Here is a 26869-nt window from a genome sequence, read left to right as displayed (position 1 = left end):
TGCTGAATATATAGCTACATTTCTGCAAATTTTCAGCTCAGTCTGGATGTTAAGCAGGTTACAGGATCACTGCTTCTCCTATCGCCCCGCCGCCCGCCCCCCCCCCCCCCAAAAAAAAAAAAAACGTAACTCCTGTGGCATTCTTTCACTTATTGAAATGTAGTGATAGTCCTCATGAAGCAAATTCCCATTCCAGACCAATCGAATTTTTGGTACATTTATAAATAAAGGGTGACTGTCCAATGAAGGGCTGAGCTAAGTTTAAGCACAGCACACACAGATTCTCTCCATAGAAGACTCCGTTGATACTGATAGAATGGAGGAGGGTGTTTGGGTCTTGTCCACTCAGCAGAACACACAGCTAAATTACCGAAAGAAAGAACAGAACGTTTAAAGAAAAGAAATTGAAAAAAGAAAAAATCAATAGGTATATTGCTCTTGGTGTGAGTCACTGAACCATACAAGCCAGACTGTGGCTTTAAAGGTCTCATCTTGTTTTTTGTTTTTTTTTCCAATCATTCTTCACCTTCAGCATGTGCTGCAGGGACAAGCAGCCTTGAACCACTCTGCTCCTTGACCTTCTTCACAAGACACTGTCCCCTCAAGGTTTTGGGGGGGGCGGAGGGGTGGGGTGGGGGGCTGAACCCCTTTTCACACCACTGACATACCACCCCCACCCACTACTCCACTGGGGACTGTGGGCGGTGGACAGCCATGATGAATGGGCCTGAATCAGCTTGCGGGCAAACTCCTCAGAACCGTGACCCCTTGACTACTGTGTTGCTGAGCCGATAAAAATTACAATCTACAGCACTTAGGCCTCAGACCTGCCGCTTGTGTTCTCATCAAGCAGTACAGCGGTGGCCTGCCCATGCGTACTACATACATGGAAATCTTATTTCTGATCTTATTCTTGCTCTGGCCTAAGGTCGGCACATGCCCTTCCTGGAATGCAGAACACACTTCGTGCATGGAATGACACAAGGGCTTTCTTCGATTTGCTGACAAGGAAGTACATCAGAGCACGCCCCTGGGCCAATTTACGTTTGACGACGGTTGAGGAAGTTTTACTTCTCAAGTCACGTAGGCCTCGTCACCCCCCCCCCCCAGAGCTGTGGAAGAGTGACTACTTTGTACCCTCTGTTCTGCTGAAAGTGATTGACTTCTGCAGTACCCCCAACCCCAACACCAGCATCGCTTCTGATGAGACCAAAGCTTCAGGTATGAGAATGACCCCTTCACCCCCCGTCTTAGGAGACACTGAGAGAACAGTGCTAAACCATTCACCTTTCCGAGCAGTGGAACGTGTGAGATGCACAGGGAGATATGCATCGTACATGTGTTTTCCAGACTGAAATGAATAAGACATAATAAATACAGAAAAGAGATGCTCCCTGCATATTGATTCTATCAGTGTAACAAGCTCTCAGAATAAAATATGTTTAATTGATTTCTTTTAATTCTTTGCTTTTAATTTATTCCACTGCGTGAACTTTGCAGCAATTGTATGCAGGATGCATTATAAATATAGTAATGACGATTCACAATGATTGATGATGATGATGATGATGATAATGATGATGATTATTATTTGTTTTCCACTCTGGCTACCTTTTTCTCTGAAAATGTGAGTCGCCAGAAGCCTCCACTCTAAACATAAGCCAATAGCTCTGCCCTAAATCCTCGAAAAACAACAATGTGAACACCAGGCCAAATTTTTAGGTGACAGATTCCAGCAGTCACAAACATCTGTTCCATGTCATTGGATGGACAATGAGGGAACCTGTCCTTCAGTCCATCTGCTTATTCGGAATTGTGGTCCAGTAGAACGCTTGGTGATGGTTCATACTGCAGCTGTCCCGAGCATGGGCTCCAACCAGAGCAAAGCCATCACGAGTACTACACACAGCTGCTGAGGCAACCAGAACTCCAGGTCATGTGAAGAGACTCACTGTACCACAGTCACATGACCCTCGGTGCATGTCACCTTTATCGGGAGCGTCAGTGGGAGGGGTCGGCAGCTCTGAGAGCCCGGCCAAATTTTTTAAGCCGGACGCAGTCAAGTCAGCGGCGGGTTGCCATGGAGATACATCATTACCCGCCAGGTCTAACGAAAAAATCCTTGCCATCAGACCCAAATTGCACGAAAAAAACAAAGATTCTTCAGGCATGAATACTAAACACCCAAGGTAATCCTTATTATCAATATCAAGCCATAAGCAAGTTTCAAAAACACTAAGCAGTTGAACATCCTGGTTCGACGACGTGCGCTCAGAAAGCAGAACATTGTATTATCTCCTGCGCAACACCCGGGTAACAACAAAGATTAAAGCGACGACCTCATCGTTTCGCCTACCGATGAAAATCCCACGCTTCCCCCGCATTCATTCTCATCCCAGGAAAACATTGGACAAGACATCCATTAATCTTCATTAGGGGCGCATTAAGGTGTTTTTTGTAAGCTGTCTCTGAGGCGGGGAAGACATCGCCCTGTCAGAGCCGGGACTCCCGTGAGGGCCTCCTCCCGTAGTCCTGTCACAGCGCCGCCTCGGCCGTAGCTGGGCGCGTGACAGTAATGACATTCAGGTTTAGGGACGCGTCCCATCCTGTCACCACTCCCACACCGTGGCCTTTTGTTTTCAGCCCCCTGCTTCTCTCCAGTCTCTGCTTCTCTGACATCTTCATCTGCTCCTGCTCTGTCATCAGTCGCTTCTTCTCTCTCTCTCTCTTTTCCTTGCTTCCCTTCCCAATGTTCCCCATTTTCTTCTCCCTGTTCTCTTTCACCCTGTTCTCACCTGTTACACTCCCTCTTTCATAATTCAATCACACAGCAGTTTCTTCAGAAAAAATAAATTACTCTTATTAAAAACCTCCAACAGCAAACAAATGAAGGGTCAGCATTATTTCTGTCTGGGATTTTCTACACCCACACTTGCCCCTCCTCCCTTCTAACACTCATCCCCTTTAGTGTCTCTGAGAACTTACCCCTTATAATCATTCTACCGTGCCCTCATAATCATTGTAGTGTCCTTGACCCCGCCCCTTATAATCATTCTACTGTGCCCTCATAATCATTGTTCAGTCCCTGACCCCGCCCCTTATAATCATTCTACTGTGCCCTCATAATCATTGTTCAGTCCCTGACCCCGCCCCTCATAATTATTCTACTGTGCCCTCATAATTGTTGTGGTGTCCCTGACCCCGCCCCTTATAATCATTCTATTGTGCCCTCATAATCGTTGTGGTGTCCCTGACCCCGCCCCTTATAATCATTCTATTGTGCCCTCATAATCGTTGTGGTGTCCCTGACCCCGCCCCTTATAATCATTCTATTGTGCCCTCATAATCGTTGTGGTGTCCCTGACCCCGCCTCTTGTACTCTTTGTAGGCTCCATGACTCTACCCCCTCATAATCTCGTCACTGTCCTTCACTCCAGCCCGCATGAGCATCGCAGCGTCCCTGACCTCCTCCTCCTCCTCCTCCTCCTCATCCTCAGTGACAGCCGCAGTCAGAAATTTCCATTCATAAATAAACTGAACTTGACGGTGAGTCGCCCCGCTGCTTTGCATCACTAACACGCAGACAGGCCCCGACACACATGCATCAATAATGCAAATGCACTGGCACACGTGCAGAAAATCACAGACAGACAGACACAACACCAAGATCCTACCTATCCTGCACGGATAAGGGATATACTAGCATTCCAACTGATATTAATGCGATGTAGCACAGGAGGAAAACTAGCTACCAGGTCCATAACATCAAAAAAAGCCACAGCCCTCCAAATAAATTATGAGTCGATGGTTTAGTTCTCTTCTAAGTTCTCTCTCATTCCAATAAATAAAAGCATAGGAGGAAAATAAAAAGCTGAGATTCATTGCCTTTTTCAGCTGCTCTAACTATATCACATCATTTTTTGAGTACTGTTTTGTATATTTTATATGGGGCTGTTCTGTGACCTGCCTCACAGCAGTACATAAATCCATCCATCAGCCTATTTTATCCTCATTACTCCAGGCTCACTCTTTTGTAATAATAGGATATAGACAAACATTCTCACCGGGGAGGCAGAGCTTCGACAAACATAAGACAGAGCAGGTTTTGTACATCGGGCCGTTCTATTTGCGTTGGTAAATGAGCAGGAATCCGCTAAGCCTGAACGGAGCCGTGCGTACAGTAAATGACGATTAACGCCGAGCCTCCTACTGCACCCTGGGGCTGTACAGGGAAGTGAGGCGAATCAATACCCACAGCAATGACTCAGGTATTCAGAAATTATGGATGGGAAAGAAACAATAAAACAAAAAGACTGAAATGGAGACATGTTAACTGGCACAGACTGCTGTATGTCTCTGTGTGTGGAACAGGTTATCACTACATTGAGTGATGCAGAGACAACAAGGTGTTGAGCACACCAGGCCTGCAAACGTACTTGTGTGTAGCTTTTACTCTCTCCTACATTTCACCAAAATGTGCCATTACTTTGCAAAGCAAAGGCAAACACCATGGACTTCAGTGCTGTGCTGTTGTGTACCTGTGCTGCCACAATGTCATGCCAATGCTGTGCAAAAATGCTTTTGACAAAGCTACGGTTTCTGTGCTGCTGACCTTTGGCCTTTCTGAAATAATGACATGCGATGGTTGAAAGGTGAGGGGTCAGGGGTCATCTCACCATTGTGTTGCATTCATTCTGTGTAGCACAATATAACGAAAGTCATATGGAATCCTTAAAAATCACAGCTGAGGAGCGAACTCACCTTCTTCACCTCATACTTGATGGCCAACTTCACCCGGCTGAGGCAGGGCCGGCTGTGGTCACCGGGAGGGACCTGGTCCACATCTCCATTCAGTATGGCTTCCACCTCCTCCGTGTCCCGACACAGGTCTAATACCCCCACCACAAAGTCCTTGCACTGCATAGAGAGCTTTCTGTAGTCATTCTGAGGGAGGGAGAGAGAGAGAGAGAGAGAGAGAGAGGATGCATGCAGATTAAAAGAAGACAATAGCTGATTCAGACAGACATGCAGACAGAACTTTCTCTGGATGCTCTAAGCAGAGAGAAGCCATGTTTCATCTGTACTACAGTGTGTACCAGTCTCAAATTAATCTTATCTGAGAAGGGGAAACACATTTCCATGTGGTACTTTATTACTCATTCCCATTTGATACACATAAAGTAACAGTGCAGTAATTGCTTTTATTCAAAGCGTAGTCAGGTGAGACAGCTCCAAATCCTCCAGGGAGGGAGTGGCCTCACGCAACACCGAAACATTTAATTGGATCAAATCACCTGTTGTTGATACCTCGCCTCGGCCGCGAGAACACCGAATCTGCGACGAACAGGAAGTGCGAGCACAAAAGATCAAAAGCCGCTTGCAGAGTGGAATAAACACGGCGGATTCTGTCATTCAAAAGGGATTAATGGAATGCAGTGTGCGAGTGCAGCATGCTGATGGAGAGCAACTGTTCTGCAGTTAGAAGCAGCTTCTTCAGAAAGTCTGAGAAAAAGCACTTATGGCTGAAGCATAACCAGGGGGGCCCTCTTGTAACTTTAATCGCCATTAAAATTGAAGGATTTCACTCACTTTCCCAGATAACAACCAGGGCTTTCAACTCAAGCAACTGCTGCTCAGTTTATAATTCCACAAATATTCTGCAGTTGGCTTTGTGAAAAACACCCAGTCCTAGGAAAATAGTACAATGATCTTTTACCGCGAGTGGTAATCACAAATACACTTTTTTTCGACAGACGTGCTGCAGATTCTGTGACCAATCGCAGGACTACAGTCACAGTGAAATTACAGCTCAGGTAGCTCCAACTTTGGTGATTTTCTTGATAAAAATGAAAAATAATGTTTTTGCCCCCGCTGTTTGTCACATCTGTTTCCAGAGTGCAAAGCCCTGTTGTTTAGAATCTGCCATTTCTTCCACTGAAAAACAAAACATTAAATTGGACCATAATTTTCCACCACAGCAACAACATTAAATTGGAAAACCTTTGTCACAGTTGCGTCTGATTTTGTTGTTTATAAAAGTGTGAACAGGGTACTGAAATTCAGAGGGAGGGAAAAATGGAAAATCAGAGAGAGAAAGTGGGAAAATGTCTGTGACTGTGAAACAGTGAGTGATTGAATGAGAGAAGGAAAGATAAGGGGATAAAAAACCAGTAATAAAATATTATATCATAAATAATACAACATAATTTTAATATGAATTACAGTGTCATATTAATTGCAATAATTGGTACATTATATTTATTATAATAATTATTATTGTAATCCATGCTTTATTTTATAATATCAAGTATATTGATTGCAAATTACATTAAACGTAATAAATACTATAAATACATTCAAGCTCTGATATTATGTTTTTCTAACATTTAAAAAATGGGAATAAATTCACCACAATGACTGAAACACTGAGAAGACTGAGAAAAAAACTTCATTCACCACACCACAGTCAACATTTGAACCCACACTGGGTCACAGAGACCCAACGTGGGTTGAAACATTGATTTTCAATGAGAGTGCATTTTTTATTCTTTTTCATCTAATACTGACACAGCAACCCCTGAAGGCTACACATTAATGTCTTCATTAAACATGTAAATAGCTGAATGGTGCACTTTTGGGTGGGCTCTATAGCACACAGAACATGTTGGTTTAGCCTAGCCACCTGGGGCAGACCAATGCTGGAAAGAGCACAGCATTACACCTGCAATGATTGATTAGCACAGGAGCTAGTTAACAAACACACATGGCTGCGTGTAATTCAAGGGTGGTGTCCAGAGGAAGGGGTGGGGTCTTATGGCTCAGATCGGCGCCTAAGGACAGGGCAAAAGGAGAGCATTGGAGCAGGTGCTTGCAAACAAGGCAGGGAAGTCCTAATAGATTCAGATGAGCAGACCTGATTCAGATTTCCACAGGACCGTCACTATTGTATGTGTGCAGTCCTGCAAGCTTTTGATCTCTGCCACACACTTTGATGTACTGTTCGGTGATTATAGGGGATTTGGTCAGTTTACCTGAACAAGCATTCAGGAGATACTCCGATGCAGTACATCACACATCATTGAGAGAAGCATGAGTCATAAAACACTTGGATTCTCCCCAAAGCCTTTCAGCATGGGGGCAGCATCAGGGCTCCGAAGACTTTTTCCACAGCACACTTTGGGATAAAAGATATGGTGCTTTAACACAGAGCAAGGGAAGTGTGTGTGTGTGTGTATATGTATGAGTGTGTCTATATGTGTGTGTGTGCATGTGTGTATTTTTGCATGTGGCCAAGTTTATGCAAACAGAGGTTATAATGGCACATCCATTAATTAAGGAAATGGCACCTCAGCATACAAAAGTGTCACACAAGCCTAGCTGCCAATAATTATAGCTGGCATGGCTGCAAATGGAGACCATTTTCTCTAAATCAATCTAATTGAGCTGTGTGTGTAGATATGTACGCATGCATATATATTTGTATAGTCTGGTGTAAGTATCCAATAGCCCAGAATCTGTAACGAATTTTACATAAAGAAAGAAATAAATCACTATCTAAATGAAAAACAAAATGCTGAAACTTGAAAACAATAAATAATATTTGACTTTGAATACAGCAAGGTTAATAAGTGCAATTTCCTGAGTAAAAATCGAATTGAATTTCCCACAAATCACAGCCCCAGCAAATATATTTACACCACATGCATGTTGTGCATTTACACACTGACAAATGAGCTTGTCTACCCAACCAATCAATGGACTAACAAACAACTGCTCTCTGAAAATAAATCAGCAGGAAAAATTGGCAACCGAACGACTGAGCCCTTCACACATACATTTTCTGTAATGTAGAGCTATTATGTGGAGTCCAGCACTGTCCAGGACGGCTACTGCTAAGCAGGTGGTGAAGGCTGAAGCTTATAGATTCATCCTATACTATATGACCTGAAAGTGAACCTGGACCTGACTGAGTCTTTTCCCAGTGGCCTCGGTTGGTAAGGGAAACTGACCATGTTGACATGCAGGTCATATTCATGATGTTGAAGAATTCTGATTGCATATATTTGCAATTTATACTCTGAAAATGCTCTTCACATACCCATGAAAGGTATTGTTCCATGAACACACATGCTACATAAATGCAGTCTGGACATGTGTCATATCCTATCCACTGTCTTTCATTGTGCTAAGAGATAGGGAGAATGTGCTAGCGTATTTAGCTATCTATGCAGATTAGCTTTTTAACTTTATAAGCTAAAACAACATATTAGTTATTCTTCTCAATGACACTTATATGGCATAACAACGGAGACTTTGGCAATGTAAATTGATTATGTTGGAAAAACAACACATCATGAAGTATAATAGATGGGAACTTGAATTAGAGGCTTGTGTCACTCAAACAAAATAACACTGTCCTTCTAAATCCCCTCATCCATTGCCAAAACCAAAACTGAGCAAAAAGATAAAATGATGCCAAATTAGTTGAAAGAAAGATGTAGGGCACTATTACAATTAATTTAAGACTGAAAATCTGCCATCCTTGTAAATCAGGCCTACACATTCACAAACTTAATGAAAATATTGGGTATGCTTACAAATGTCAAATGATGTATTTACATGACTAATGATGATTATCTGTTTTTATCAAATAGAATATTAATGCAATATCCCTTATCTGTCTCTCAGTTTGAACATTCTTATTGAGAAAACAGTAGGCTTATTCCGAACACAGAATTCTGAATAGTGAGTTTATATGGCACAATCTTAATTCTTCAGTATTCTAATAACAAAATATTAGGCACCATTTAAATGTTGTCATCATTTTATCTAGTGGAGCATTAAATGAAACTCAACACTTAAATAATGATCTGTCAGAAAAAGAAATTAAAAATAGCCATCAGTTATTTTCTGCAACACTGCCCAAAAACAGTAGTTTTCTAACGTGGACCTTGGACCCGCTGTGTATGCTGGATTCGGTCACAGCCAATATCCTGATCAGTTAAGGTTATTTAAAACATAAGTTTAAGTCCTATTGTCGTTTTATACTTTATCTTATTCCAGCATAATACATGGTTTGGCTCATTGCTATTAGGTCTGTCATTGAACTCATTCATTCTTCACAAAAGTTTCAGTTTCAGTGACAAGATGACCACGCTTTCAGTTATTAAGACCCCAGTGATTACACCTGTCAGTCTATAATTGAATAAATTTAGAAATGTAACCCTTTGTCTAAAGGAATCATTTGTCATACAGTATATTACAAAAAAAAAAAAATTAAAGCATCCGTTAATCTGACTGATTAAAAATGATGGGATTTGAATGTGTAATATGAATTCTTCAAGGCATACACTGTTATTTCTGACATAATTTGACCTTAAGAGGGTAAATCATCCTTGAGCTGACATTAAGTGTCTAATTAAGAACCGTTAACGGCTCTTTAATATTCAGAGGTTGCAATTATGGCGAGAACAAAATTCAGCACACTCAGCCAGTCCCTGGGATCAAGTCTGAAAACCCCTGGCCTAGAACACGGGCTAAATTACATTTACATTATTCCGACAGTCACAGAGTCAGGGAATTTTAATTAATGTTTTCAGAGAAAAAAAAAAGAAACCACCAGCGCTATCTATGCTATGAAAGGAAAGACTCCCTTGTGCTCCAATTGCGCTGTTTGAAAGAAGCAGAGTCCAGCAGCACCATTCTCAGTAGGAGTAATCAAATCCTGCTTGCAGGTCAGATTTAGGCAATTAGCATAATGATGCTAAGAATCCAAACGCGGGCAATACAATTCCGCAGCCACCACAAATAACGGGACGAGGCATATTCAATTCAAGGCAGCGAAAGCCGACAAGTCAGCAGGTACTGAAGCGTCCCAGTCCATTAGCAACAATGACCCGGAGCACAGATACTCGCTTCATATCAAGACGACCAGAGTAACCCCCATTTCTTTAAAAAAAACAGGGAAATGTTTTGAATTCATCTCCTCCCGAATTTGCTGGTGCATTTACCAGTTGCGGGTGCATTTTACAAGGCTTATGCTCTCCTCTAATGCGTGTGATGTCAGCCACTACTTCTCATCATTCACCAGTTTGCAAGATGGGCTGGCACAGACATGTGTGGGAGAAAGACACTTTCGACCTGGTTTACTAAGACCTTTAGTATGTGCAAAACCTTTTAGCTCGCACAAAATCAATAACATGTCCAATGATTGGTCATGACATTCATTTTGCACCAGCCGTTGGTCGTGTTATTAGTTTTGTACATGCGAAAAGGTTTTGCACATGCTGAAAGTCTTAGTAAACCAGGCCCCTTGGGTGCAGCTTAACAGACAGACTTGTTTGTCCAGCAGGGGTTTGCTGGTGTTTGATGAGTTGTTATCTTCCTAGCTGTCTGAAACCCTCAAATCCTTGGCATCACCAGAGACAATTTTACATCAGCACTGGCACAATCCCGATTCGATACCAGACCACGAAAAGACAACTCGTTTATCTGGAATATTCAGATGGCAGAAATATTTGCTTTGAAGCTATGTCTAGTCATTTTATGTTCCTTAAATGTTTGTACAAAATCTTTGTTCTTTGCCTTGTAAGGGGGGGGGGGGGGGGGGGGGGGCGTTGGAAGGTGCCGTCCATTTACAGAATGCTCTCAAAGTACATTATATCCGCTCCCACAGTTACAAAGACCTGCTAATTGCAGAGAAGATTTCTGTTCTCCTGAGGTTCAAAGGAAGAGTGGATATTTGTCTCCATAATGAATAAACATGAATTGTCGCAGTGGAGACCCACAGAGAAATGGAAAATCATAATTTCTCAACCATTACTTTTTGACAGTAATTTCTTGATAAAGTGCCTTTATTCATTGGGCAGGGTCAGTTCTTGAGGAGCATGCAGCAGGTGGACATCACCTGCCACTGACCACACCTCTCTCTGAATACAGGGCACGTGCTGGACAAGAGGTGCCTCTTACCACAGTCTGTGCTTGAGATGGTCTGGGGTGACATCAAACAACCAATCAAATTCTATCTGATGCAAGAGTTTATCATCACAGCTATGAATTGTTGACTGCAAAATGTATGCTAGACATCAGTTGAAGGCCTCTAATAAGGTGAATATATTAGCACTTGGGGTCGTTGGGGTCTCTGCTTCAGAAGCACTTGAGTCAGACACATATTACAATATTTACTTGCTTTTGTGGTTCAGTGTATAGAATAGAAAGTAGGAGATGCCATAGTGGTTTGGTAAGTGCACAAAGACTAAAGTAACAGTACAATGGAAATGGCAGCAGGCTCTGGTCTTCCCTTTAGGTAAATAACGAGGGATTAGCTTTTAAACAACGAGTACGTTGCAACGACATTTAAACTGACATTATCAAGACTAATGTTTGTCTGAGAATCCCACACATCTCCAGGGATGTTCTGAAAATCGTTTGGGTCCTGTCTATTAATAGAAGTGTTTAATCATTTCACAGGAAAATAATGAAATGGGTGACCTGGTCCCCATCAACCAAGGCGTCGGGGACGTTAAATAATCATGAAATAATGGCGGAGTGATTGCTGCCAATTACACCGGGTCCTCCAGAAACGTTTTCAATTAAGCGCTCTCACGCCGCAGATTGGAAAGGCATCTGAGCCCATATCAAAAGCTGCGTGACTTCTTTCCACTGAATAGATTCCTGCAATTAAATACCTGTCTGACAGACACGACGCTGTCCTGCCGTGCTGTGCCAGGCATTAGCAGTCTGTCTGTAAAATGAGAGGCAGGCCAATGGGACTTTATATGCAAGGGAGCTTGTAAGGAGGGGACGGATTTCACGAACTTATTCAGTTCACAGAGTGGACCCGGAAAGTGGCATCCTTGGTTTGCGTCGGTGCTGCTCACACACCGGATGTAATTTCCTTTTGGCATACAGGAAGTCCGTCCGTCAAGTCTCGGATCACAGTGGTCATACTCATAATGTTTTGCCACCATCCAATTTCCCCAGGCTAGTTGGTCCAGTTCCTTAATTAACCATTTGTATTTGCACTTGTACATTTACATGTGCCACTATTTGCTTCAGTATTACAGGACAGGACACAAATGTCTGTAACAAATGTGTGTAACCAAAAAAAAAAAAAAAAACTAAAGTGCGTAATTCCTTGGTTTAATTGAGTTTAGAACAGAGATTAGAGGGGAAAAATATAATTGCCTTCAAGGAAATTTGTTGGACCACCCTGCTTTAGAAAGTGTAACAACCATTACATTGCATGACTTTACACTACAATCACTTAGCAAACATCGTTATCCACTGTGACTGAGAAAACCGGAGAACATCAGGGTTAATCTGAGGAATATAAAAGTGCAATATCCCCGAGAAGGCACAGGAGTGTGAAGCTAACCGAACAAACCAACCATAAGTTCTGCAAACAATAATACCACCCCAGAGGATCGCTAAAGGAGGTCAGGACAGCCGTGGTATAGTCCAAAAAGGAGGGTCTTCAGTCTGCGTCAGAAAATGAGTCAGGTTTGCACCTGGAAACACAAATGTCCTAAAGCGGCACTCATCTTGCATGGCGCGCCCTCCCCCCCCCCCCCCCCCCCGACCCTTACCTTGAACTCGGTTTCGATGTTGGCGAGCCGGGACAGCTCGTTGCTGAGCTCCAGGGCGGTGAGGACGGGGTCCTCGCTGGACAGCGAGAGGTAGGCGGGGCTGGCCAGGCCCTTGTAGGCGTTCATGCGGGAGCGGGAGTGGCTGAAGGAGTCGCGGCGCTGCTTCTCGGCGCACTCGCCGCACTTGCAGAAGTAGTCGTGCGGCCGCTCGATGCGCGCGCCCTTCAACAGCAGGATGTGCACGATCTCGTACTCCTGGCAGTGCGCGGCCAGGATGACGGGCGTCACGTCGTGCGAGAAGCGCGTGCCGTCCTCGTCGTAGGCGTAGAAGTCGTCGTCCCGCAGCTCCTGCTCCAGCGGGCTGAGGGTGAGGCGCAGGCCGCCCGCGAACGCCGCGTGGCCCAGGATGGCCTCCACGATGCGCACGTACCCTTTGCTGATGGCCAGCAGCAGCCCGTCGCCCACCCGCGCCAGGCTGTCCTTCTTCAGCAGCAGCTCCGTCACCTCCAGGTGCTCGTTGCCCACCGCCAGCTGCAGTGCATTCTGGCCCATGTAGTCCACGCAGTTGAAGTTGAGCGTCTTGGACTCGTCCAGCATCTTGCGCACCACGGGGATGTTGCCGTACTCGGCGGCGTCCAGGAAGCGCTCCTCCTCCGCCGTCAGGCTGGTGCCGCGCTCGTTGAACATGTACGCCGGCCCGCGGACGGCCTGCCGCCGGCCCTTCTCGCGCAGCGTGGTGTGCCGCCGGTGCATGGCCTCGCCGCCGCCGCCGATCTTCTCGGGCCTGGAGAGAGCGAGGGAGAGAGAGAGAAAGAGAGAGGGAGCGTGAGGTGAGGGAGTGAGAGAGGGAGAGAGCGAGGGAAAGAGAGAGGAAGGGTGAGGTGAGGGAGTGAGTGAGGGAGAGAGCGAGGGAGAGAGAGAGGAAGGGTGAGGTGAGGGAGTGAGAGAGCGAGAGAGCGAGGGAGAGAGAGAGGAAGCGTGAGGTGAGGGAGTGAGAGAGGGAGAGTGCGAGGGAGAGAGAGAGGGATCGTGAGGTGAGGGAGTGAGAGAGGGAGCAGAGGGAGCAGAGGATGAAGGGTTTCTTTTTAAGGGTTTCCGGTCAGCATGAAACAGTAAAATCACTGTTCCCATCATCATCTGCTCATCTGTGACCAGGGGAGGACCCTGCCCAAAAACGCCTTCACCCACACGTTCCGTCCACTCTCCTCTCTGAGCCCGGCACGAGCTTCCTCTCTGAAAAACATTCTCCATTCCACACCTCATTTCCTCCTCCTCCTCCACACATCATGGGCAGGAAGTTCCCTCTGCTCATAAAACACACTCTACAGGATGCGCATCAATGTCTACAGGCCTCAGAAAACCAATCATTCATTTATTCATGTATTTATTTTTACAAATGTACTTCTTTGCATTTCACAAAAGAAAAAGATTGAGGTTATCACCACAAACACAACACTATGCTGAGCTGCACAGATTAAATTCAGTGACTTCACAGAGGTTGATTCACTCTGTGAGTCTGTAGCCATATTGCAAAAGCCAAACAGCACAGAGATGTGCGTGGAAATGGGGGACGGCCCATAGGGGAAATGCTTCACATTTCTGTTTAATCCAACAGAAGCACCACTGTGTGCTAAAAGGACACCTCTAGCTGTTTACTGAAAGAATAATCATAGTCTCATTTACGCTTTATCTTCAAATTACTCATTTGTCTAAATGGAGCTTGGCCACCAAGCATGTGAATGAGTGTGAAAATGAAGCCCAAGGAAAGTATTTATTTGGTCATTCCCAGAGAATCCCTTGGTTTCTGTTTTTCAGAGAAACAGGCCATATGGAAAACAAATGCTATGTACATTTTGTGTGCTTGTCCTTTGAAACACTGAGGAAGAGAGAGGTGGAGGGGGTGGTAGGGTCAGGTAGGTACAAGGTGCAGAAGATGAGTGACAGGATGCTCAGAGACCTATCGCTCAGTCTCAGCTTCTCCTGCGAGGCCTGGTGAATTCCCCAGGGTCCGACCCGGAGAGCTGTGCAGACTGCTCTCTCTTCGCCCCGGAGTACACAACAACATTTAATATGGACGCCTTGTTTCGCGACACTAAACCTCCACCAGCAGAGAGGGGAGATTGTCCCGTCAAGGTTACTGCGATTTTGAGCGGCAGGACAGCCGGCACCGGGACAGGAACCCATAATCCGCTGCTTCGGTCCCTTTGGAATGCTGCTGACGTGACAGAGGTGAGGGAGGAGCCGGTTCCACACACCAAATCCTCACCGCGGGAGGCCGACGACGCGAGAGTCCTGTGTGCATTGCCGCGGTTACGCAGGAGAGAGAGAGCTCTAGCACTACAGGTGTATAGCACAGAAAAAAATACGGGAGCAAAGAGCTGGGTAATACAGTCATTTGTACTGGCATTAGTCCACACTCTCTGCAAACAGTAACTTGAAAATTGAACTAAAACTAACTCTGCAGTACAGAGCAAACAAAATCATAGTCAATCCATAGCCAAAATGTAGCTGCGCTACATCTGGCATGACCGACTGACAGGCCTCACCAATCATAACCCTCACCGTGCAAGTACTCATCTAAAAACCCAGCCTCCAGCACTACAATCTGTGCCACAGAATGCTTAATGAAACAGGAAGTGATGTAGCTGCAGGATGTGCTTCACCACACAGATGGCCTGCCAGCTTTATATTGGTCTATTGAGATCAGCCCTTCTGCCCATCCACCGATGTGCTTTTGTCTGCCTGTTTGGTCGCAACAGTGCAATCCAAAACTCCAGAATCAATCTTATTGTTAACAAAGTCTTCTAGGCTATGTAGTCTTATCTTTAACAAACTCTTCTGGGCTGTGTGATCAATGCTGAGTGCTGAAAAGTTAAACGACTCTCAGATGCTACTAAACAGCATCAAAGCAATCAACTTAAATGGTGTTAGACACAAACTGGACCGAGGGGAATAAAGTTCAAATATCCAAAAAATGGCTGCGTCTCTGAAACCCTACAGGTGCTAGTGTGTCCATTGTTACATTTTACAAAAGGTTAGGAGGGCTATCTGCGATCTGCTAGGAGGGCTAACAGTCTGACAGATTCCAGCTCCTCCTCTGCACTCACATAGACATAAAATAATCTTACGTGATGGAAATGCTGCAGATGTCTGCACTTGAATGATGTTAAATAAATCATTTTATTTCAGGTCACCAGGACCAGCGGAACAGATGCCTCAGACCACACTGTTGTTACGGATTTTGGCTTAATTGACTAGGATGCCTTTCCCAGGGAAAAAAAATGCTCAGGATGAAACAGAACAGCGGAGCACTTGAAAAGATGTAGTAAAGTGCACATCTGGAGTAAATACTTCAAAATGCTGAACTTAAAAACTCCTGAGAAATGCCAGGCTGGCAATGTGTACATTCCAAACCATCTTCTGATAGCAGAGCGAGATAAAAGAGGCTTGCAAGAGTTTTTCACATGCCTTTTACATGTGCACACACAAACGTATGTGCACGCACACATGCATGCATACACACACACGCACACACACACATGCACACGCACGCACACGCACACACACACACACACACATGCACGTACACAAACAAACACACACACAAGCACATACATGCACACACACAAACACACACATGCTGTACACACACGCACACACACACATACAACCACACACACACACACCTACACACACACACCCAGACACGCACACACATACACACACATATACACACACACACACACACACACACACCCAGACACGCACACGCATACACACACACACACACACACATGCAGACACACAGTCTTCATTGAAATGTCAGGTTTCAGTCATGCAACCAGGGACACAAATTTAATTACCTCCCACCCTCTCTTTGGATTTCCTCTCCATTTCACTGGTGGAGCATTCAGGGGGAAAATGGCACCACTCCACCCCCACTCGATGCATCAGGGGGCGAAAAACAAGTTTCAAGGATGGCAGGAGGAGAGGATTGCAAACAGAGGAAATGATTTAAATATCTGTCTCGTGCAGAGGCTTGACTGACATGTCAGTGGTAGGGATTAGACGGGGAGCCTGTAGCTCTGGAAGGTTCAAGATAAATTAGCAAGAGCAGAAAAAAAAGGAAATCTGTCAGCAGACATTTCTCCAGCTCACTCAGGTATACTGGGCACGGTAATGAAGAATATGTGTTTTAATTTGAGTCATGTTGGGCAAAAGCCTCCATTGAATCCTGAGTAACAGGAAGAGACACCTGTGCTCCTGTCTCCCTTAACACTCAATAGTTTGTCGTAATCATTGGACTGAATATATTGACCCCCCAGAAAAAAGGTCTCGCAGATGAAACACCGACTTGTTAAGATGCAAAGACAGATGAAGAGGGGAAAATGGGAACCCATTGAAGCGGACTGCGTTGCAAGGGGGATCTTCAAAGGGGTGGCGCACGACTAAAGCATCCTCCCTGGAAGCAGACAAATGTTCGGGTGTGTGAGTCAGAGGGGAAGAGAAACAGTGACGGAGAAAAAGATGCTCGAATGATCTCTTCATCAGAAAAAGCTATGTAGGTTGTTGATAAAGAACAATTTTTTTTTTTTTTTTAAACGGGAGGAGGAGCTGATGATATGTATGGTCAGGTTCACATCCACCACAGACTTGCATGTTAATAATTCCCTTTTCTCATCTGCTGTCAGAATGGAAATTAGCTGCCCGCACTGTCATTACAGGAGGCCGTCCTGAATCACAATGGGGCACTAGGCAAATCGCTTCCTGCTGGACCAAGCAGGACCAGACGCACAGACAGACAGACATATATTCATAGTCAGGGCAAAGCACTCAATTAACATACTGCTTTCTGTCCAACAGCATTTTGAGAGACAGAGACAGAGAGAAAAAGATAGATAGATAGCGAGAGAGAGAGAGAGAGAGAGAGAGAGAGAGAGAGAGAGAGGGAGGGATCATGGACTGTAGATTGATGCCAGAAATAAATTGTAATTTTAATGTTTTGGTGTAGTATAGAATGTGTGGTTTTGAAAAACAACTCCAGAAATCGAACGGACCACATCTCCTGCTTCCTTATCCCTAACATCTCGCACTTTGTTCTTTGAAACTGGAGGATACGATTTCATCAGATCTACTCACATTACCAAGAGTGCTCTCATTGGAAGATTAAAGAAGTTTTCAGAGAAGGAAATACTCTGTAATTTGACACCAAATCAGCCACTTATTTTTCTTAAAAACAATGAACACAGTGGTACCACACAAGCTCCCTTTCACTCATTCACTCACTCACTCACTCACTATCTGGCCATTCCTTGCACAGTTACACTCCATCTCCAACTCCACAGTTACTTCCATCATCAGTCAACACACACACACGCACATACACGCACACACACAGTAGCCATACTCCCTGATATCACATACCATTGAAGCTCTCAAGAAAAAATAAACAAAAAAAAAGGAAAGAAGTTTATTTTTAACCCCAGTTTTGGCACTGTAACCAACACAGAACTGGAAGTACTTTTTAAACTTAGAAGCCTCTGACATGTGAGTAAAGGTTGCTCTGCGTGAGATCTCTGTCTGCCTGGCACACACACAAAAAAAGCATGTTTTCAGATTTAAAGCACCTGCTGGAGAATACCCCACCATGTCTTTCACTGCCTCAATACGTCAAAGCCACACATTCAACCTCACTGCGACACATTTTGCTCTTAAAGTGAACAAAAAAAAAGTTAAATCTACTGTATTTCAGGTACACACTACCATCGGCTCAAGTGTCGCTTTGCTTTTTAGGGTTTTTCTAAGAATATATCAATAGGTACACTTGAACAGGTCTATATTTGCCTTTCAAACTTAATTGCAAGAGAAATGGAAAAAAAATGGATCAACTGCTGTCAAAATGAGAAGCTAGGAGCACAGAGAGACTGAACTTTGTTGACTGTGTTTGATGAATTAATCACACTGCATTGAGAATGCTTACTGAAGACCACCTAAAACTTTTTTGTTTGTTCACTCAGTTGGAACAAAATAGCCAACATTTTGGCATTTGTATTCCCACAGCAGTGAGTGCAGTTTGTAAGTATTTGGACAGCAGCACGATTTTTATTGTTTTGGCTCTGTATTCCAGCACAGGTGATTTGAAAAAGAACAATTAATATGGGGTTAAAGTACAGACTGTCAGCTATAAGGTTTTTTTTCATCCATTTGAGCTGATCTGTGTAGAAATGGCACCCTTTTTAATACATAGCTCAACAAGTATTTAGACAAATGAACACAATCATAAATAAAGTCACCCAGTCAAGTTTGCAATCCTTAGACATCACCAGGGCTGGGTGTCTTCCCTGGTGATGCTCTGTCAGGTATGTATTGCAGCCATCTTCAGTTCCTGTTTGTTTCTGGGGCTTTTTGTCTTTAGCATGAGAAAATACATTTCTGTAAACTTTAGAATTCATCCTGCACAATTCATTCAAGCCATACACAACCTCCGCCATGTTTCAAAGATGAGGGTGGGGGGGGGGGGGGGGGCGCTTTGGATTATTAGCAGTTAATTTCTTTCTCTGCCCTTTCCTCTTTCCTTCACTTTGGAACAGATTAACACTCAACTCATATCTCCAGACCCAGTAAAATGCCCAGTGTTAATTCAACTCTGGCAGCGTTAATTCAACTCTTACCGGATAACATTTGGTTTCACTCTGGAATGTGGGACCAAATGTTATCTGTTGGGAGTTGAATTAACACTGGACATTTTACAGTGCAATTGTTTGTTCCAGAACTCAGTAGTCTTTAATGTAGTTTTTTTTTTTTTTTTTTTTTGCAAACTCTAACTTGAACATCCTGTTCTTGAGGCTTACCAATGGTTTGCATTTTCCGGTGAGATTACGTTTATGTTGTCTTTTTTCTGTGGTAGTCTTGGAACATCTTTGCCTACATCCTGGAGAGCGTTATTGACCTGTTTGATGAAAACAGGGTTTTCTTCACAATTAGCTTCTTCGCAAGCACTTTGGTCATCCACTACAGTGGTCTTCTGTGAGCTACCAGGTCATTTGCTATTGCTGAGTTCACCAATGAATTTAGATTCTTAACAATGTACCAAACAACAACGTCCAATATTTTGGCTATGTCATTGATCAATTAGTTTTGATTTTTCAACCCCATGATGGTCTGCTTTAATGTTTCTTTGCTCCTCATTTTCAGAGACTACAGCAACAGGCTCCAGATGCAAATGCCACGCCCAGAATCAACCCCAGACCCTTTCTTTAGCTTTCTTTTTTTCTTCTTGTGCATGAACTAATGATGTAATTACACACAGTTGGACAAGAAACAGCTGAGCACTCAATTGTCAAATTATTTTTAGTCCCCTAAAATGGGGGACTCTGCATAAAAGTACTGCAATTCACTATCAAATGATATGGATGCAAGTACTCTTATTTTAGAGCTGACAGTCTCCCCTTTAACCTCATATTCATTGTTTCATTTCAAATCCTATGTGCTGCAGTTTACAGAAAAAAATAAAATAATAATAATAATTATGCCACCGTCCAAATAATTACGGACTACACTGGTTCTGCACTTTTTTCAAATGATGGGCGAAATTGAACGAGAACCTCAGTATTACAGTATTTACAGTATTTAAATAATCTCGTTGACTCCCCTTCAGCGACTATATCAGATGTCAAATAGCCACATTTAAGTTAGTAATGGACTGGAAGATCGATTTTTTTCCCTAAAAATGAACCAGTGTATGCAAAGTAGTTTCCTGCAGTTTCTGCCATTTTACTGACAGGCGCGTCTCCACGGGATCACTCTACGCCTGACTGGTTTCTAATTCCGGTTATCAAGGCCAACCACGTCATTATATTATGGTAATATTCGTCAGTTTTATAAGGGCCTGGAAGACTTAATGGAGAGTCCATTCCACTTTAAAGCGCTTAATACTTGTTACGACAATGCATTGCTGGACATATCAAATTGTTTAATAAAGGATCGTCACTGCGCATTGAAAATTACAGGTGACAACAATAGATTTAATACTGGATATTTTTTCCTGAACAAATCAGTATTTAACAGGTTGCAAATACATTTCTAATATGTGTGGCTGAAATTATCTTGCTTTACTCAGAATATGTAGAACTTGGCCTAAAGGGGACTCAATGAGCCACAGGTGTTGTGATCTAGACGTGATCTTTATCTCCGGGTTGATGTAGGTTCAGCTAAACAAAACGGATTATCTCTCAACGACGATTTGTTCTCAGGTGTCATTAATACCTATTCGCTCCTTGAGGTCTTGAAATCTCACAAACCAATCAAACAGACCCATTAATGGGATTTTCACGCAATCAGCTCCCTTTCTCAGACATTGTGATAACAGCTTGAGCTCAACTAAATATGTTGATGCTAGTTCCTGCTTAAAAAATATACAGCAAGTAACCAGTTGATTAAATTGCTAGTTTCATGTCCGTGATTAATGGTGTGTCTCCGGAAGAACGAACAAGGACAAGTGTGTCACCGATATATACACATATTATGTATGATTAAATAGCTGATTATCAATAAAATGCTGAATAAATTTCTCAGGCAATTCACGAATGTCCAATACCCATCAATTTTATTCCTTAGAAAATCAAAAACAAAATTTAAATTTTAATTGTTTTAACAGTGATTCGTTACTACTATCAGTTTCATTCATAATATCTAACTGACCATTTAACTTACGTTTGCTGAGAAGCGGAGTTTGGGGAATCTAAATAATCCGAGCGGTGGTTGTCATAATTCACGGAATACTGGCCAGGAGGAAATCGCTGTCCACGGTCCTGAAATATGATGGAGTTTTCCTCAAAAGCAGGAATCCACTCGCTTTGGCGTTCTCGGTGCTCAGAGAAAAGGGCATGCTTCCCGCCTGTCACTGCTGGTCGCGTATGCTGTCCTTGTTGCAATAAAGTACCCGCTTCCACGAAGCGCTGGGTTAACTTTGGTGGCTGGGCGCGAGACGCATCCTCTCCAGACTCAGCGGAGGTAGAGAGGTGCTCTCGCGGAAGAGGCGCGGATCTCCGCCGCTCTTGTGGACTGAAGGCGCAATTCCCCGGTCGCTGAGAAAGGTGGGCTCCGGCAGAGGTGTGCGAGGGAGATGAGCTGGAAACGTTGGGGTCAGCGGCCAGATCCTGCTCTTGCTCAGCAGTGTCGCTCTCTTCTCCGTCGTCAGACATCGGGGCAGATCGTGTCAAGCAGCAGTTATTAAGACCACTTTTATCATTTTAGTCTAGGAAACTAGGGTCGAAATAGTTTGTATAGTCTACGTGACATGAATATCGTACATCTGGCGCTGGGCGCAACAAGTTGATATGGCAAGTTTCATTTCAACCAGAGAATGAACCATAGCTGCGAACTCGTGGGCACACACACACGCGAACACTCAGACACACGCACGCACACACACAGGCGACAATTGAGACTCACGTGTTTGAAGCCTGGTCGTTCAACACAAACTTTGTAAAATGAAAATCTAACACAATGTACGGAAAATTGCTTACTCGACACAAGGAGTACTCCTGAGTATAACTTTGGTTATTAAAATTGTTTTCTGGGATCTTGGTTGTGTCAAAGAAAACAAAAAAATTAAATTAAATTAAAATCACTGTGAATGCAGCTACTGGAGACAGAGACTTTCAAAAACAACAGCAGGGGTGTTGTTAGGTCGAAGCAAGTTATTTTGAGAGGAGACTGATACTTTGGGGACTGAGAGGGGTTTTATAGTGTAAACGAGGTAGTCAAAACCTTCCAGGTTTTTATGCACAGACTATAGACATGATAAATTGCTCTGAGATCAGAAATGGCAACACTCTTCCAGGCCATTAAATATGAAACAAACAGGGTCCGCAGAGAATTCCATATCATCATAGATGTTTATCATCAGTCAGAAATCTTTGAGGGAAAATTGCTTCAGTTTAATTGAAGAATAAATCTGTGACCATTTGCAGGAGACATGGTCACAATTTTCTCATTTGGTGAACTTAAAGTGGTTTAAATCCCAGAAGAAGCAGCAGTTTTTTTGCAGGTTCAGCCAGGGCTATAAACTGATGGTCTACTGTATCTCCTCAGTCTTTTTAAACTCATTTTAATGCACAAGAGCCTATCTGAAGTTTAGTATTGTTACTACAGACCAAATAAAGCTACACGAGGAGTTCATTTATTGGCTCCCATCATTAATATGCTCTTGCATTCAGATTCCCTGCAGATTTCTCGAACCACATTTCTACAGCCAAACTTTCTACTTTTCTATACGAGTCTGAGTCTGGGTGCAAGTGGCAGAGTGGCAGCTAGGGGGCATTGGCATGCAAAGGGGAGGAACGGCCTAATGCTCACGGGCCTAGCGCGTTTTGATCTGCTCTGCGCAGGAGTGCGGGCGCTAAGAGCACTCATGAAAGTGCCCACCTTCCTCTTTCATTTCTGCAGCCGTTGACCAGGCTTGATCCCGCCGTCCCAGCGCCCCCCCCGCCCTAACCTCCCCCCCCTCACTTTGAAACTGCGACGCCTTCAACTCGAGGACACCGCGCACCTCCTGAGCCGCTGCACCTGGCGTTATCAGCCGCGCGCAGGTATAACGCAATGCCTGCGAGCACTCGGCTCACAAAGTGGAGAAATAGTTTTGTCGGTGTGATGACTGGACCAACAGCTTTAACTTCTCCGGAAATTAATGCAAGTGTACGTGAGTGTGTGTGTGTGTGTGTGAGAGAGAGAGAGAGAGAGAGAGAGAATGTGTGTGTTATCCACTCTCTCAGAGCAGACATTTGTATTAGCAGGTTCCCTACGCTGCTCAAGGGGTTGTGTTACTGCCTCTGGCACTGCCTGATCTGTCTTTGATCTGCAAAAATGAGATTAGTTTCTGAAGGCGAAAACCTAGTCATCTGATTTCTGTAAACCAGGTGCAGCAGGTAATTTTTGAGAATAATTAAGGATAGCTTTCGCCCCTTTCAGAAGTCTCCTGATGAATCACTGCTTGATGCTTGCCAGGGGAAGGAAGCAGACCTTTACACTGAACACAACCGTGAACACAACACTATGATCAGACAGCAAAAAAAAAGGATTTCAGTATTTCCCATCTCATGCTCATCTGGTGTACTTTTTCCAGCGTACGCTACACACTAGCTTCCTGCCGCTGTGCCGTACCTCTCAGAAAGACGGAACGTCTCTGTCTGTCACCCGCAGACTGAGCAGCTGCGTTTCCTGCTCTGAAAATGAACCTGTTTGCCTTTGTCCTCCTGATAAACAGGAAGAAAGGGACAGAGACGCTCGCGGCATCAATAAATCAGTCAGCCCCGCCGCGACCCACGTGACGCGTGAAATGTGCTACATATAATGGACCTGACACGTGCTGGCCACACGCATCCACGATGGACATCGCCATTTATCAAGCACTTATCAACCTTGTGGATGTCCCGCAGTCTTCCGGACAGAGCCTCCTCACCGGCTGCGACAGACGGGACCAGCCCGGGGGTGCGGCTCAGAGTGAGGGAGCTCCCGGGAGGGAACGGCCTTCCCGAAATCAGAGAAGTGCCCAGGACAGAAAAGCTCACCAGTGCTGAAAATCTTTTTCCATGTTTTCCTTCCCTGCACATTGATGTACTAGTCTGGACAGAAATTTTATGCAATTTTATGCCTTTTTGGACTCCCTGGTCAAGAAAGCATGAATACACAAAATTATGTCAAGAAAGTGAGAACTGGGAAGAGGGAAAAAAAGGGAAGGCTAACCAGAATGAGAAGACAGAAATTAATTTGGAGGGAGTGATGGAGTGATAAAGAAAGAAAGAAAGAAAGAGCGTGAGAGAGACAAAGAGAAGAGCGGGAGAGCATAAGAGAGCATGACGTAGGGTAGGGCGAAGGTTGAGGGGTTCATTGAATATTGCATGTCAAATAGTACACAGGATGTCTAACATCAATGTTGTTCTTTTCGGTGACAGGCTGAGTCAAAAAAGCCACAGGAAGAATCCCGATGCTAATGACAAGCAGCATCCAATTAAGCACGGGCGCTGGAGCTCTCGCAGCTCGCCTCTTTAGAAACGCTCTTGGATGTAGCTTCGCATGAGCCGTTAGCGCAGCGCAATTTGCATTACTACTTATTTAGAAAATTATATCAGTACCAGAGGAAATTATACTCCTGGAGAAAATAAAACATGTTCCAATCTGACACAAGAAAAAAAACTGTCCTGTCATCCACTAGCTCTCCTCTCGAGATTAATGGCGTGTTTCATTTGTGTATTTTATCGCAATCCTTGTAGCGTTTCCTAAAATTAAATCGTGTTCCATAGAATGCCGGCTTCCTTACACTAAATGGCTGCTAAGTATCATGTTTCCCAGGAACTAACACTGAATCGTTTCATTCGATGACGAATGAACACAGCCAGTGAAAGCAGTGGTGTAAAATGCAGGGACGGGTGGGGGGGTGGGTTGGTCAGCGCCATTACGGCATTAAAGATCTCTGGAGGTGGCGCGTCATGACCTCCGCCATCCACCCAAAGGACGAGGAAAACGGAAAATCCTCATCAGGAGCGAGTCAACACCTCATTACCGCCCGGTTTCCGCGGAAAACCCTGATGATCCCAGCCCCCCCACCAGTCCCTCTGGAGAAGATGGATGAGCCTGTGGCATTAGAACATTAAGCTATTTCTTGACCATTAACAAGGCCACGAAAGACAGTGACAGACTGATGAGGAACTACCTGAAGGGGACTCCAACATAAAATGCATGCTACTGTTCAACTATCAAAACATGCCCATTTTAAAGTAGTTACTGTGCCCTCCAAAATTATGGCAATGCTAGAGTGATATTTGTTATTTTTGCTATATACTAAAGGCATTTGGATTTTAAGATTGGATTTGACAATCAGCTTTTATTTCATGGTATTTACATACATATGTTTTACGATTTTACAGAAACAGCTGTTTTTGTGTTTAGTCCCCGAAAACACACAAAAGCTGATTGTCTGTACTTCTGTCTCATATTCATCTTTTGATCTACAATCCAAATCCAAATATAGCAAAAATAACAAATTTCACTTTACCATTCTTTTAGCATGGTTACCAGAAGGGTAGGTTGATGCAAACCTCATGCAATAGCTTTGCCACTGTTTTCAACAGACATTAAGGAAAACATCGAGTTATTAATTTTTGAAAAAGGACAATTAAGGCACAGTTCAAAGAAACGTTAAATAAAAATGTCCATGATACTTTTCAACCGTTTTCTGTTGAAAACACGTTTTATAGTGCTCATAGTGATTTTGAGTCTGCTGCTTTTCCTTCTGCAAAATGCATCTCAGTGTCATGAGAGGTTCTGAAGGTACTGAAGGGTACAGTACAGTAACTTTTGAAGGTGCTGAAAGGCTGTGTACAGTAACTTTCTCCGAAGGTGCGCACCTCTTTCCCTGTAACTTTCATTGAAGACAAGCGTAAACAGATTAAACGCACCTTGTCTCATTCATCTAGGTGGTGTGCTTGAGTGAGTGGAAGGTGTGGGGTTGCATTGATTAGCCAGGGTGAAGCCCGTGTAGTAGCGATGCTCGCCCCTGTCAGACCGCCCCTGTCAGACCGCCCCTCAGAGTGAAGACGACGCGGAGCTTCTGATTGGCACGCCTTCCACGTGCTCTCTCAGGGACGCAATGAAGCGGAACTCCTGAGGATGAGGAAGCAAGCGCTCATTAACACGAACCTGCAGCCTCCGCTCCAGAAAAGACGGCTGGATACAGGTGATGGACAGGGAGTCGCGCTAACGTCGCGCCCACCAATGAAAGTAACATTGTGAAAAGTCTACATTTCACACTACATCATTGAAATTTACGCACACACACACACACACACACATGCGCATACACGCACACGCATACGCATACACACACACACACACACACACACACACACACATATACATGCACGCACAAGGCTAGGTTGTTCTCTCACAGCATCAGTTCTTAAGAAGCTGGAAGGTGAGCAGGGGATTTTTGTTTGGTTCTACCTCTTCAAAGCTTATCCTCAAATTTAAATCAACATTCCAAGCACAGCCTGGCAGACAGACTGCAGAGTCCAAGGGATGAAGTACATGGCGAATAATAAAAAAATATCAGGTTCACATCAGATTGACTTGATTCTGTTGCTGGAGAGAAGTGTGGTGATGCTCACCTCCACCGGTGCAGTGTGCGCTCCAGAAAATAGCACAGGGAATAAAACAAGCACTGGCGTTCAATGTGCGAAGGCAAATCAGGTGAAACTACACCCTGCCTGACAGACATTAAACAG

The 26869-nt window shown here is 44.1% G+C and overlaps 1 protein-coding gene across 1 annotated transcript in view; it reads right to left on the bottom strand.

The window, feature by feature from the left end:
• Nucleotides 1-26869, bottom strand: part of LOC135250052 (short transient receptor potential channel 7) — a 126034-nt gene that overhangs the window by 27945 nt on the left and 71220 nt on the right. The window contains exons 2-3 of the mRNA XM_064325884.1: nt 12588-13364; nt 4762-4944 (exon numbers count right to left, since the gene is read on the bottom strand). Of these exons, the coding sequence (XP_064181954.1) occupies nt 4762-4944; nt 12588-13340 (936 nt within the window). The 5' untranslated portion in view covers nt 13341-13364. The remainder of the gene's footprint in view (nt 1-4761; nt 4945-12587; nt 13365-26869) is intronic.

This window comes from Anguilla rostrata, chromosome 3 (genome assembly GCF_018555375.3).
Source record: "Anguilla rostrata isolate EN2019 chromosome 3, ASM1855537v3, whole genome shotgun sequence".
In the NCBI taxonomy this organism is placed as follows: Eukaryota; Metazoa; Chordata; class Actinopteri; order Anguilliformes; family Anguillidae; genus Anguilla; species Anguilla rostrata.
The sequence above is the reverse complement of the archived record's forward strand: the minus strand, read 5'-3'. Positions and strand labels throughout refer to the sequence as shown.